The sequence below is a fragment of the Copadichromis virginalis genome, linkage group LG11 (assembly GCF_057382275.1).
Source record: "Copadichromis virginalis isolate Kocher_CV1m ecotype Utaka linkage group LG11, C_Virginalis_male_GT1.1, whole genome shotgun sequence".
Taxonomy (NCBI): Eukaryota; Metazoa; Chordata; class Actinopteri; order Cichliformes; family Cichlidae; genus Copadichromis; species Copadichromis virginalis.
This window is the reverse complement of record NC_140628.1, coordinates 18,997,064-19,011,879: the sequence shown is the minus strand read 5'-3', so window position 1 is coordinate 19,011,879 and position 14,816 is coordinate 18,997,064. Positions and strand designations below refer to the sequence as shown.

Genomic DNA, 14,816 nt, shown 5'->3' with positions numbered 1-14,816 from the left:
ACAACCTGATCACCTGCACGCTGCCGCAGCGTTCAATAGTTTGATCCTTACATGCACTCGAGAGAAACGGGGTCTCACTGTAAAAAAACAACAATATTTACACCAAGTTGAGTACATAAGATAAAGATGATGAACTTGCCCTTCACTAAATGCATTAGACGTGAACTCTCTTATCAGAGTCTCAGCACACGGACTGTTAAAAGAGAGGTTTCTCGAGCTGGAAATGGTCTTTGTTACCCAATTAGTTTGCTGACGACCCCGCGGTATAATATTTCTGCTTTGACAGCCTCATACGCGTCCATCTAATGAGGAGCTGCTGGACCAACAGGGAGAGAATGGACACTAGCCAGACCTTTATTTCCTCTACTACCTATCAGTTTTCCTATCTAACCTTTCATTGTCGGGTTTTTTTGCTCTTCTTTTCATTTTTTTGTCAGAAGAGTTGGATTTTTCTGCTTGGTTACTCATCCGCCCAGTCATTTTGACAGGGCTTCGTCTTTGGTAGGCCCCAAGCCAACCAGGCTGAAGATCAGAGGGCTAAGGCCAGGACAGGGGACGGCGAGGACTTATCAAGGTCTACCAGCAGGGGTTTGCCTCCCTGTAGGGTGTCCGTCTTTTCTCTAAAGGAGGTGAAGCAACTGAGCCTCTGTGTTTCCTCCACTTCCCCTGCCAATTTGACCAAGAGGAAAGAGAAGAGAAAGGAAGCAGTTTGTTTTGAATAATGTATGATTTCAGAGTCTCGTTATCCTCGCCTTCTAACAAGGAGCTCAAACTAAAACCTCCTTAAAAAGGGACAACAAGGATATAATTTCTACAATTATAACTGGCCAGCCATCAGCAACTGCCATCGAACCTCAATTTGAACTCACTTAGTATTGGAATACCAAGAGGACTATCAGGGGCTTGCAAATGGAAACAATCGAGGATTATCTCCAGCACTTCACAGGAAAGTTGTTTCAACATATCACAAGTTACAGCCATGACAGTGACAGATGGCAAAGCAGCTGGCACCACTCAACTTTGTTCCATGATTCTTTCTTTTTCCTCCTTCCTTCTTGTTCTTTGTCTTGCGCCTTTGCTGCAATGGAGGTCTGTTGTGTATTGAAGTGTTGGATAATCATTCATTTGGGAAGACATATTGCGCACTGTAAAACAAGACGATATGTGTGAAGCCAGGGACTTCTGAGCTTCACTGTCGATGCCTGGCCGACTATTCTGTAAAGCCTGGAAATCAGTCTTGTTTACTTGCTGGGTACTTGCTTTACAGCAGGGTACATCTCAGGTAAAGAAGCATCTCCCTAAATCTGCTACAAGCAGTCGTTCAAATTCAGAAAACTCTAGAGATAAGTGTGTAAATGATAGTGAATGACTTATGCTATCCCAAATGGAACAGTTGTTCATGAATGTTAATGTTCATATCAAGCTGTTTGTGTGTGGTTACGACATACAGACACCATAAGCATGCAGATACTACAACTCCACAGTGTGACAGTTTGATATCCAGACAGTGCCTCCCTGATGGGCCACTGGAAGACAGCAAACACCCAGAGAGCTGCGAGGAAGGACATGGATACCCAGCTCACCCCTGAGCCCTGCGGGTGTGAAAAGTGGCCCCCCAGGACCTGGAGCTTCACTGGTCCTTTGAGTATCACTGATGCCTGCTCTGCTGCACGGAACGGTGACCAAGCAGGCTCTTCGAGGATGACAGCTACCTGTCTATGCATTACAGCTGCAGTATGCAGTTATAGCAGAGCAATCACATCTGGATTGTCTGCGAGGATGAAGTCATGCCATTACGTAGAATGTAATGTTTTAAGCGTGAGACCTGGAGAACAGTCGAAATCAATTTCTGCTGTTTTAACTTTAAACCAAATACCAAAAAAAGACAGGACAGAATGAGGAATTTGTTTTGTGCAATGATCAAAACATGGATGTTCTTGAACCCACACATATACATCTACAGGTTAATAGTTTCAAAGAAACATTTATTAATGTGACAGCCACCATGCTGCTGCAGCACGAGACAGAGGAGACGGTATCTTAGTCCTTTGCTTGAAATAAAGCACCACTTCAGTTCATCATGCAACATCCTACTTAAATAATATCACTCAGTCAATATTAGCACATGGTCTTCTGAGTGATGAATCACTTAACATTACATATTGTTACTAGCAGAACAGCAAACAATAAAAAGTGCCTTTCAGAAGGAAATCCTGCACTTTTCCTGCTTTGTAAAATAGGTTTTATCAGCATGGACAGTAGAGATTGTTTCTACCTTTGTGTGTGTGCAAAATGTGCCCCTGGTTTTCTACTTTGCAAATAACAATTATAATGAGCTTGAAACAGTTTAAACTTTAACCCCAAGGTAATCGAAGCACTCAGGGCAGTGACCCCCGAAACTGGGCAAGTGGCTCCAGCACATCCCAGGAGCGACATCTGAGATCTCTGCCCAGAAGAGCGCAGTCCTAGGACCAGCAAATATACTGTGCAGGACCCTCAAGCTCCCAAGCCTCTGGTAGAAGACCTGAATTTGAAAGATTAAGACTGCGTAGCGTATGCGTGTACAGGGGTGTGAAATCACTTTTTCACACAGGGCCATGTAGGCTTGGATTTTTCCCCCGCTTAATAATAAACACCTTCATTTAGAAACTGCATTTTGTGTTTACTTGTGTTGTCTTTGCCTAAACACTTTATCGCGCCAATGTATGTCTGTTCCCTCTTAGATCCGATCAATCGATTTGTATAAAACTTGGATAAAACTGTAAAAACTGTCAATGGTACCAGAACTATCAAAATCCATAATGCTTTTTTGAACGATGAGTATTATGTGTAGAGGCTGATCTCAAAACAAATGGCAACATTACGTGTGTGTTATGTGTACACTGTTGTTGGGTCACTTTTAATGTGTTGTGATGCGTATCTGTAAATGAGTGTTCCAAAAAAAGTAACCCTAAAACTATGTGTTTATTAGCCATTTGTATGTCGTTCTGCCTTTTTTGCCATCTGTGATATAATGAAGAATAAAAAGAATTCAATGATCAATCAACACACTTGCCTGTGTTTTAATTCATAAGCAAAGCACACTGGGCCTGGCAAAAACTGCCCGCACAGTAGGTTTTTGCTAGCATATATAACTGCATTTCTTCCAATGAATCATTTTTTCTTAATTTTCTAAATTAGATTACATGCTAATAATACTTCTGTACTGTAATACCACTTGTAAGACTATTAAAAACAGATGCCTCCACTGTGTGGTGTAATAAAAAGTATGACTTTTCCCTCTGGAACAGTGGTAGTAACATAAAGGCACTCTTAATTTGCAAACTGAGGTGGTAGCTGATATTGAAGTTAAAGAATATGAGAAAAACATATTCCAGCAGCTTCTGCGGTAACTCCAACAAAGCAATAATCTATTCAGACATAAAAAAAAAGACTTTTTACCATTTCAAAACCAGATGTGCTATATTTGTCGAAATGCACCTCCACCAAAAGTAGAATAAATTATGCTGCAAATGGATCTGTGTTTTGAGGAAGTCGCAGTATCCTTGGCATGTTTGAGGGAGCCATGCAGCCATTAAAGCGAGCACAAAGCAAATCACTGAGTCCTGCTCTGCTTATCAGGGGACCTGCCATATCAGTTTGGGTAGTTGTGTTGTGATGTAAAGACAGCAAAATGTCAGGTTCACTTGTAGATCAAGTCAACCATGTATTATCTCGCAAACAGAGGAGCTCAGCTGTAGCCATAATAGCTCTGACTAGCTGACTGACTGAGTGCTTCACGGCTAATGCATGGAGCTGTGGGCGGCAATGAGTTCCAGCAAAGCACAAAGAAAGTTTGAAAGTAGAGCCTTGGAAACATATAAATAATAGGAAAAAAACCCACACCAAAAAACAATGGTTGTGTGTTTTTTCTGCCACTGCCTGCAACCAATTCTGCATTCTGCATTTGACTCACAAGCAGACATCAATGTCATGTTGATCTGTGTTAAAAAGCCCCGATTTAAAAAGCTACTTCAATGGAACGAGCTTGGATGTTTGGTCCTTTTCATGTAAGAACATGAAAACCACTGATAATGCCATCGATAAATATATGGATGACATTGAGCAAGGGAAAACAGGCCAGATAATTACCATTCTACCCATCTGAAGAGACCCCAGCCCTGATATTGGTTTAAACCCAAGAAATAATTGATGCATGCAATCACAAATTGGTTCTCCGCCTAAAATTTGGGCCCATTATTTCATTAGATGAAGCCACATTCTCCGTGCCAAAATTATTTGTGTGTCCAACACAGAAATTCAAATCCTGTTAGTCCCGATAATGTCGGCCGTTTCACAAACCATATCCAAGACAGTGTGACTTTCAGATAGAAAGTGCTGGCCACCTTTAAATGCAAACATAAATGACTTCTGATTCTTTTTCTTATTTTTTTTTTTATAGTTTGTTTGTTTGTGTGCATGCATATCTGAGGCTGCGTGTGAATGTGTGTATGTGATTTAGCAGCTAAGCTACAGAGAGGTCCTATCCTGGGGTGCCTTCTTGCATATGTAATTGGATGTTACTGTAAATAATTGCCTGGGCATGTGCCAGTGTGATGATGGTGATGATTTGTATGTGTGTGTTTGTGTACGTGTGTCGGCTCATGTGTGACTGTATGTGTGTAGAACACGCGTGCATCATTCTGTATGTTTGTGGGACTTTGCACGTATGTGTGTGTGTGTGTGTGTGTGTGTGTGTGTGTGTGTGTGTGTGTGTGTGTGTGTGTGCGTCTGCATGCGTGTGTGTGCGAGCGCATCTGCCCCATCCGTACTCCACTCTCAAGTCCCACTGATTCTCCTTTCCAGCCATGTTGAATCCTCTTTTCCTTATCAGGCGAGCCCAGGCCTGCATCAGGCTCTCCTTGCTATGACAGAGGCTACAACAATAGGCCTGCGATACCGCTGCTTAGCGCTGCGTTTCGGAGGGGAAACCTGCCACGGGCGCAGATTAACTACAACACACACACACACACAAAATAGATTGCAGCCTCCAAAACAAAACATTTTTCAGAATGCCTCCTCTTGATTAATGAAGCAATGACAAGAAGAAAAATATAATTTCTGAAACAGAAAAATCCACCACCACTTGTTAAAGTTTAGGGGTAGCTAACAATAAACATATTGGAGGGAGAGGGTGGGCAAAAGGGGTGAGATAAATGGCTTGAGTGATGGGCTGAATAATTTCAGGAGCATTTTTTTTGCTTCTTCTTTTTGTTTTTTTTGTTTGGTTGCACAGCCACATATTCCTACCCTTGTACTAAATTACACAATAATCACACACCATCGGTTGACAGCCTCTGCCTCTCTCTGTCCCAGGTGAAAATTAGGACAGTATCTTGACATTTTTGCTCTTCTGTAGTTACAAGCTAAAGCTCTCTGTTCGTAGCCAAAAGTGGCGCGCAGTCTCCGGCGCATGCACGCGCCCTCCCACACACCAGCACATTCACAAACGCGCAAACGCTATGACCTAAACGCACACACACACACACACTCAAGTGCACTCAAACATGGCGCCATGTGTAAGCGCACAGGCATTAAACGCTATGTTCTCATACAATCTTTTTAAAACTAAAATATGATTTTTGACCCGGATTCAGTGTGAGACCTGACACCAGCGGACATAAAAGAATTAATTAAGACTTCATTTTGTGCCTCTAACAGCTCTATATGACAGAATAAGGCAAAAGAAAGAGTAATAGAAGTTGTCTTGCTCGCACTTAATAGTTCTCCAATGCTAGCTGTTTCCTTGAGGTGCTTTTAATCTAGAGGTTAAAAAGAACAATTCCACCGAGGCTCAGATATTGTAGATATACATACGAAACACTGTATCAGAATGATTCCAATGATGTATGTTTCAAGGGTAACATTATAACATCGGGCTCTATTCTTGTTGTGCTTAATTAGCCTGTAGCGCTTATTGACTTTTATAATGTCCTTGTTGCCTGCAGTCTTTGAAATCGTTCTCTTTGTATTAAGGACCTTGTATGAAACAGAGATTACAGTAGCAGATATGTTTGTATCACAAACCTAAGCTCACAGCATACGACAATATTAAGATAGAAAGCAAGATTAAAAAGAAAAAAAAAACACAACTCCCCGACAGATCTTAAACTTTAATTAGGCAAGTCTTATGCATTTTAATTACTGTGTAATTTGTACTAAAAGGCCCTCAAAACACATAAAGAGCAGAAATCTATTGAATCCAGACTCATTACAGTTGCACCTTGACTAAGCCCCAGTAATTAGCATTGGTATGGCATTGTACAAGAGGCGGCAACACCCTCATCAACACACATTTACGACAGAGCTCTAAATCTGCTGCTCATTAATAGCCTGCCTCCCAATCAATTATTAACACCTACAATGGAAGCCAGGCTCACCGGGGCCAGGCCTCTTACTCCAGGCAAACCGTTGGCCACCTTCTCCTCCCGGTTCTGTCCAGCATAGGTAATTACCGCTTTTAAAGACACCTGCTACTCAATAGCTTCGACCCAGACTGTTAATTTAGCCCCCCGATTGCAGACATTTATGTCTGAGTGTCACTATTAATTTGCGTTAATTTGGAGAGTGTGAGAAAGCCGGGTGGAGGCGTTGTCGGCAGGCGGCTGAATGTGCTCGTCGCTCACCTGCACCAGGGCTGCGGCTGTAATTGGAGTCTAATGGTCTGATTGATCAGTGAGAGAAGTGAGGGATGAGACGGCGCTCTGGCAGCTTCATCAGTCAGAGAGAGAGGAGAGAGGAGGAGAGGAGGAGGAAGAGGAACAGAGCGGGCAAAGCAGCTAACAACAGGAGCTCTGAGCCAACTCTCGGGTGCTTTATTCTTTTTTTATTATTTCTCCTGTTTTACTTTTTGTCCATTACTCAGTTTGACCCCTTCCGCTTCTGCCTTCACTTGCAATGGTGCAAATTTTGGTATCGATCTGATACCAAGCAAATACAGGGCCAGTATTTCCGAGACCAATACCAATACGGATACTTTTAACCTAAAAGACAGCTTGTAGAGGAGAGCAGCGTGTCATGATTTATAAGACGAATCATCATCAATTTGCAAATATTGAACACATTTCAATCACCACTCAATCACTGTCAATTTCCACAATGTTCACTTAGCACAACAACACACACCTTTCAGCTCTTCATGCATTCTGAAATGGAAATGAAATAGATGCAATTCAGGCGTGCTTCATACCTGATTTTTGAGGTATATCTTTATATATTTTTATTCCAAATAGCATTCAACACAATTCAGTGAGCTGCATACTGAACTTAGTGGAGAGACACAAAGTATTGATCGTATCGCGCATCGATCCAATATCAGTACCAACATTGATATCGGTGCTATCGATATTTGGATCAATCCGTCCACCTCTACTTTGCAGTGTCCTGTCTGATGCTTAGTTTACAGGCCAGACTATCATCTGTCTTGCAGTGCAGTTGAACCATTATAATAAAACCATATGATATTTTTTAAAAATATCAAATAAAATAATAACTGGTTCTATATTTGGGTTCAACTTTATACAGCCTGCAAGTGATCTAAGAGTGATACAAGAAAACATTTAACAGTGTTTAACACAGTGCAGTGTGATTGTGTTAACAGGTCTGCAACAGCAATAACTACAACTCCAGTCCCTCATGCCAAGCTGAGCCCCTGGGGTCTACAAACCTGCCACGGCCGACCCATCAGCTGTGAAATCTGCTTTCCTCTTTGATAAACGGTCGAGATGTGACCCTATCTCTGTCCTGCAGATGCCCAGATTTCCTGTCACGCTTTTTCCCTTCTGTTTTTTCCTGCTATTTCTCCCTCTGACTCGCTCTCTTTCTCTCTCTCTCGCTCCCCCTTTCATTCTTTCTTTCTACCTCTCTTTCCTGGCGTGCCTGGACAACTGCATGAAACGCTCCACTCGCTGTTCTTCCTCAGCATCATCCATCACTCTGCTCAGCTATTGAGGCCTGTCGTGCACGAGCCGCCAAACGCACATAGACTCCCACGCCATAGGCACAGGCAGCTCGGCCAGCTCCAGCGCCAGTTCCCATGTGCGTCCACGAGGGACCATTACACCCCCCCCACGCCCCACTTAAATGACTCTTCATGTGCCCAAAGTGCTCATCGTTCTGTCCAGATTAATGCAAACACATCTTATATTCACTGTATTTTCATTATTTACTGTAAGCCACTTTAAGGAGTCATTGCACTTTAGTCCCGCTCTGGGCGTCGTGCCAAGGATTGAGAAACGGACCTACGAGCCCACCGTACGCTGCGGCTCGACAAAAATAGCTTGACCTCTAAAAAGTCATACCTTAAGTGACGCGTGTGGACGATGGAATAAAATATGTTTGATTTTAGAGCGGCTCTATCAATATCTCACTAGCGGGTCATGTGTTTCAAGCATCAGAGAGGTGTCACTGCTGCCACATACCTGACTGCCTTCGGGTAATTCATTCACCTCTATGGTTTCAGAAAAATCTAAGAGAGTAAAAGGAGATTTAATAGTGTATGGAGGTCACACTTCATGAGAATGACTGAGTGTGGCTTCTAGCTGCGGTAGAGATCCACGAAGCAATAAGGCTTTATTTCTACCTCAAACGCATTCTACCCCCTTCTGACCCTGCTTTGCAGCACTGGCCACCCTGACATGCATCAAAACTAGCCGGCCTCTTTTAACCCCTTTCTCTTCTCCCTCCCCTCACACTTACATTTGTTATTTCAACTTTTCTCGCTGGTGAGGCATCAGAGATTTGATCCTGTCTAGATGTTTTAAGATTTGCACAGCTTTCGTACCTCCTACTGAAATAACTGAGATAAATGCAGCCCTGCGTGCGGGGACGTTTCCAAAGGCTGCTCGTTTAACGATGCAGCGGCTCGATAAGTAGAAGCTTGAATTGAAAGTAAAGAAATAAACTTAGGGTACTGTAAATGAGACCAATCCCTTGTGAAGTGCAAAATACTACAATTTTTGAGTTTCTGGCTCATTCTGCACCAAGAAAAAAGAGAAAAAAAGGAAAATCTAAAGTAAAAAGTTACACTGAACCCTAAAAGGAGGCTTGGTAAAACAAAACATGCCAGCTGGGTTGACCTAGCCTTTAATGAGAGATAGTGAGAAGCTGCTAACAGCCAGTACCCCATTTGAGAGATGAAACTTAGCAGAGGAGGAGGGCAAGTAGCAAAAGCATTGAAAGGGTTCCCATGAGAATAGACACACATGAGATCCTTAAAGGCAACGCGCAAGAGCTTCTTCCTCTGCTTTTAATTGCGATAGAGGTTTGGCATATTCTGTAACCCCTCCACAGCCTATTACAGGTGATGACCAGCACCTGCTCGGTTGAAAAAAAACCCCAACAACCTAAGGAGCGTCTGTACAGCAGTGATGAATTCCTCAGAGGGTAGTTCGTTAAGAACTTCTCATTCTAGCCAAGAGCAACAATCAGTTTATGCATCTTGCTCAGCAGCGAGTCTGATGAATGTGTAAAGTTTTTATCTGCTGGAAAAGCTCAACTAGCAAACAATTCAAGAAGATGCTTTATATGACGTCACTCGATGAGTCTGGAGGCGGGTCATTTGAGGGACAGTTGAAGGTTGATTTTGGATGCCTTTCAGTGAAATTCATGCAGCAGCTCATTGAGAAATATATGGAGTGTGTTACTTTGGAAGGCAACTTGAGGTGTTACTCTGTCAAATCACTTTTCCGCCCAAGGATAACTGGCTTTACCCTGAGAGAAGCCATATTTCATGGCTATAATACGGCCTGAGTTATTTAAAGCCACTGATGACTTCAAAACCATGAGGGGAGCTTAGAAAGCAGTCAAAAGTGTTCCGAAAATGATTTAATAAAGTTATGCGTTTAAGGAATCTGGGAGAATGGATGGCATGGCCTCTGAGTCTGAAATCCTCCTGGACTTATTCTTGTGTTTTTTTTCTCCTTTTAAACAAGATGAATGTAAGGCTGGTTTTGACTTTAATAGGAATTTCTTAATTAATCCAAATGCAGAATGGAATATCAAACCCACGGAGGGCTTGTCCCTCCACCAGAGCAGCAGGTCAACACGAGTCTCTGCTGGGATCTCCGAAACAAGAGATATAAAGCTGCTGTGCGCAGAGTAACATCAAACATAACGGGCTGTGACTTCACTCAACTGAAGCCTGGACTGAGCTCCAAATCCACCAATTAAAATGTTTTGTCATAAAATATGCAGATTAAAGGGGTAAAACAGATGCACTTCAAAGGCTTATGTTGGGGGCCAGTTGGATCCCAAAAGAGTCACCTCAGTAGGTTCGAATGTCAGGGGAGATGCCATTAATACGGGCTTAGCTGTAAAACTTTCTAGTGATCAAGTCCCCATGGCTGCTAAGGGCAAAGTTTGACTAAATTTAGTGACCTAAGTTTAATCATGACATGACTCAACAATAAGAAAACAGGCTTTTACTGCAAACAAATAGCATTTGGGTTAAGGGTTAGTCGCTTTAGTTCACTATAGAGCCCTCAATGGATTTTTACAAAAATAACAATAATGCATTGTAAAGTATGCATCATTTTAAATGGCTCAGTAAGCCTATAAAATATATCATACAGTTTTGTTTAGCCAAATCTGGATATGAAATACAATTATTATTTAAGTCAGCATGACTATAGTGAAAATAGTTGGTTGTAGTCACTCATTCTTGGTAAAATTACATCTATTCTGCTAATCTTGGATAAACCATGTTCCAAAAAGGAGAAAAAGCCACTGCTCACTCGTTGGCTAATGACATGTCAATCATAAATCAAAGCTTCAAAAACAGAGAAACCAATGGGCGGCTACATCCAGCTTTTATACTGTCTGTGGTTGCAAAGCGGCTTGCAGATCACCTAATCTGCCTCCACTTCAGCTAAGCTTGACTTTGCGTCCTGACTAAATAAATGCTCTCTTCAATCTAATGTACAGCAAAATCTAGTAGGTAGCTAAAAATCTTGATTGTCAGATGACAACTGGCCCAGCTTTAATGTGGTACTGAAGCTCAGTCTTGTTTTTATCGCTTTCAACGACTGTTTTGTTTATATTTCACCGTAGGTACCAGAATGCCTTCGTTGCATCACTTTTTGATTATTGAAATGTTCCCTTTCCCTTCTAAACAAAAGCACACAAAGATCCCTGAAGTGTTGAGACACTGACATTTTGAATAGACAGCAGAGCTGACTCACTGTTTTCTTTTAGGACTCTGGAACAGTGGGCCTGATCCCATTTAATTAAAATTTATTTGACACTTTATCTTCATTTCACTTCTTAAATCATACTTTTATTTTATAATATAGACTGTACTATCATTTTAGTGAGTTCTGCTCATATTTTAAGGATGCTTTATAGCTACATGTTTAATGTTTTACAGTAGTTGGCCAAACGAGAACTTACCAGTGTAGAGTTTTCAGTGCTCATTTCAATCTTCCCCTCAAAGGGTCCCCATGTTGTCCCCAAAGGGAGCTGCTGCCGGCTGTGGATACGACGCTCACCATCTTTAAGGAATGCGTCCAGCTCTCCTGAAAAAACACACCAGACGCCAAAGCAGTCAGCCATAATGCTCTATATGGCGCACAAGTTCTACATCAAGTCACAGCTATGTTCATTCATTCTTATTTTGGCTTAAACCTACATGTGCAATCCTTTTACTCCCTCAAAAAAAAAAGAAAAAAAAAGTGGAGGTTAAAATCCAAGCAGCTTCAAAGTGGATAAGCAAATCAAGCGAGCATCCATCTGATGGTGTTCCTCAGACACATGGTGTGCTAACCCTACTTGAAAGGTGTCTTGTGTAGAGATAATCTCTGTGAGACAGTGCAGGCTTACTGGCTGGTGAGAGCAGCGAGTGGCAGCCCTATTCCTGTTGTTCCGGGAAGGCAGGACCCTTGTTAGTGCTGTGCAGATCTTCAGTTAATTAACAGTGGAAACGGATAGCACTGTTAGTACTACCAGCACTCATCCCCCCAACCACCCAGCTATCTTATCTCTTAGATTCAGTGTACTCTTTTTGACGTGGTGATTAATCAAACAGTTATGATAAAACTCATGGCAGGCTGTGACATAGTTTACAGAGAAGGATGTTTCTCTGAGTGTGTGTTGCAAAGAGAAAGTATGCAGCTCTTAACTAGTTGCCTTGACAATTCTGAGAAGTGCTGCTGGATTCAAACATCTGTAGCAACATTTGGTCTCGCTTTATAGTCTCCATGGACACGAGAAGTTCAAATAATGTTCTTATCAGGCGTGAGTCACGTTTCAGAACTTCTTTAAATAAGACTGAGGTGACCTTTGGGAAGTGCAAATTCAGGTCAGCTTTAGGCCATCAGCATGAAGCAAACCTGGTAAATATACCCCAGTGTGTCCGGACGAGTGATCATAATGCGTGTTATTAATATACAAACCGAACTCTACATGTGTTGTTAACACTGTGTCTCATAACCTGTTTGTTAACACATGAGGCTAAAAGGTATTCGGGGCATTTGGTTCACGATGAATGGGTTGAAATGATCAGTGAACTTTACGACGTGTATTTGGTATAATGACCTATTCAGCCCTGTTCTACTCTGTAAATATCAACCATGTATCAGTGGCCGGCTATTGTGCTCCACCGTTAGGGCTCTATGGAAATGTGTGCTTATGTGAAGCTTTGCATGCATAAACATGACTGAAACATCGGGCTCGTGTTACTGCCCACTAGAAAATCATGCCTTGGCGATCATATATTCATCAAGAACAGTCGCAGCTGTGGCATTAAAAAGCTAAACGTCACCTCTGATAAAAAAAATAAAATCACTCCCCAGACCTGTTATAAGATTGAAACAGATGCCCTGGACATTTACTTATACTTATGAAATTGACCGTATAAAAACAAGATAATCTGGACTACATTATCTCATTCTCACCCTCCCTCTGTATCCTCTGCCCCCCCTCTCCTCCCTTGTTCCTGCTGTTGCATGCTGTCCTCCTGGTGCTGCAGTGGAAGGTGGGTAAGCTCATTACAGAGAAATAATTAAACATTGGTGCACAGCTGGTCGTCATCACTGAGAGCAACAGCCACCGCTTGATGCATTCTGTTTGTCCTCAGATAAGACCCACGGCCTTTAACCGCTTGGATGCAAGTTCCTGTTTAGCCCCGCTTGACACACAGCTAAAGCCATCCCCAGCCAACAACTCTGATTCCTTTCTCCTTCTCTTTCTCTTCTCTGGGTGGATGGATGGGGGGGTGATTGGAGTAAAAAGAAAAAAGGGGGTAATGGGTAGCGTTAGGTGTGAGAAAGAGGAGGGGGGTAAAGAGGGTACGATTCAATTTGTGCGGTTTGTGGTCCACCATGTTTAGGTGCCAGTTGTGTGCATCTCACACCAAATGTTGCCTGAGGACCTTGGCTCACAGATGGCTTGTCACATCTGTTGCAGATACTAGTGGAAGATCTCCACAAAAACACCCATGGATGAATAATGAGTCCCCTTCATGGGCTGTCTGTGTCTCTATGGGCATTTACAGGTTTGTGAATGTTGCAAGGCAAAAAAAAAAGAAAATAAACTAAAATAAATAAATAAATAAGTTATATTGACAGATGTGTTCTGTCATCAACTACTAGCTGCTGACAACTTTTGTAATTACGGTTGCATAAACTCTTTATGTCACAGTGATAATTCAATTTCTTACAAGCCCCCAAATCCCAACTCTATTACCTATACTCATTACAAATAAATTTAGAACAAATACAGAAGTCACACTGTTTAACCCGTCAAACTGCGAGCGGCAGACTGAACTAAGAGGAAAGCTCATAATGGGCTATTAGGAGATTTAACAAACCCAGCGTCTGTGTTCTCTCTCTTCAGTGTTTTCCTCATCATCCAATTCTCAAATGCCACACACTTGGCAAAACACGAGCTCGTGATGTGGCTCGAGAGCCCCCCCCCCTCCAAATCCCCAACCAAAACCTCACCACAACCTTTATCCACAACCACCACCACCCCCACCTAACCACCACCCCACCCTCGATAAGATCATCATCTGTCGCTAGACTCTAGGGTCTGTTCCTGCACTCCACAGATACTTGGCAGACCAATGAATGTCCCTTTGTGTGGAGAGATCTTCCTCAGATAGCACCCAAGATGCTCCACACTGGCATCTGTTTGTTTTTTTGTTTTTTTAATGTGTGCATGTGTGTCCTGTCTTTCTTTTCTGCTCTGGTGCAAAGAAATGGGGAACCTCGTCTCCCTCTCTCCCATCTCCGGTGTACGACTGAATGCTAATGAGTTTCTCAGTGGCAGGATGCCAGCCTGCTATGATGTGAAGAATAAATGGGTGTGGACCATTGACAGACAGAGGTGAACTGCCACTTTCTACTTTTGAATAATGTTATTACATCTAATGAAACTCTTTTCAACAATCCCTTAACATGCAATTCACCTTTTTTTTATTTCTCCATTATGTTGGGGAAAATGATCTTATTCCACCACCTGACAATTTCACATTTGCATTACATTCTGCATTAGCTTGTTACAGATCTTTATTACAGCTATACGACGTTCACAGAGGTTAATACATTCGAAACGAAAGCTGTGTTTTATAGGGCTGCGCTAGGGGTGTGAGGATAAGCATGGACTGGCAGTAAGTGTTACGCTGAATATCCATGTGACAAATTTGTAAATTATTCTTTTTGTGTGGTTTTGTATAGTTATGGATTGTCTCATACCTTCTGTGTATCTGTATTTGGTTTTTAATCAATTTGACAAAAAAAGATAGAGATATGATTATTTTTGATTTTCTTTAAATTTGCTGA

The 14,816-nt window shown here is 42.1% G+C and overlaps 1 protein-coding gene across 2 annotated transcripts in view; it reads right to left on the bottom strand.

The window, feature by feature from the left end:
- zfpm2a (zinc finger protein, FOG family member 2a) overlaps positions 1–14,816 on the bottom strand; it is a 127,046-nt gene that overhangs the window by 51,369 nt on the left and 60,861 nt on the right. For both annotated transcript variants that reach the window (XM_085473455.1, XM_085473456.1), the window contains exon 4: positions 11,428–11,552. In XM_085473455.1, the coding sequence (XP_085329581.1) occupies positions 11,428–11,552 (125 nt within the window). The remainder of the gene's footprint in view (positions 1–11,427; positions 11,553–14,816) is intronic.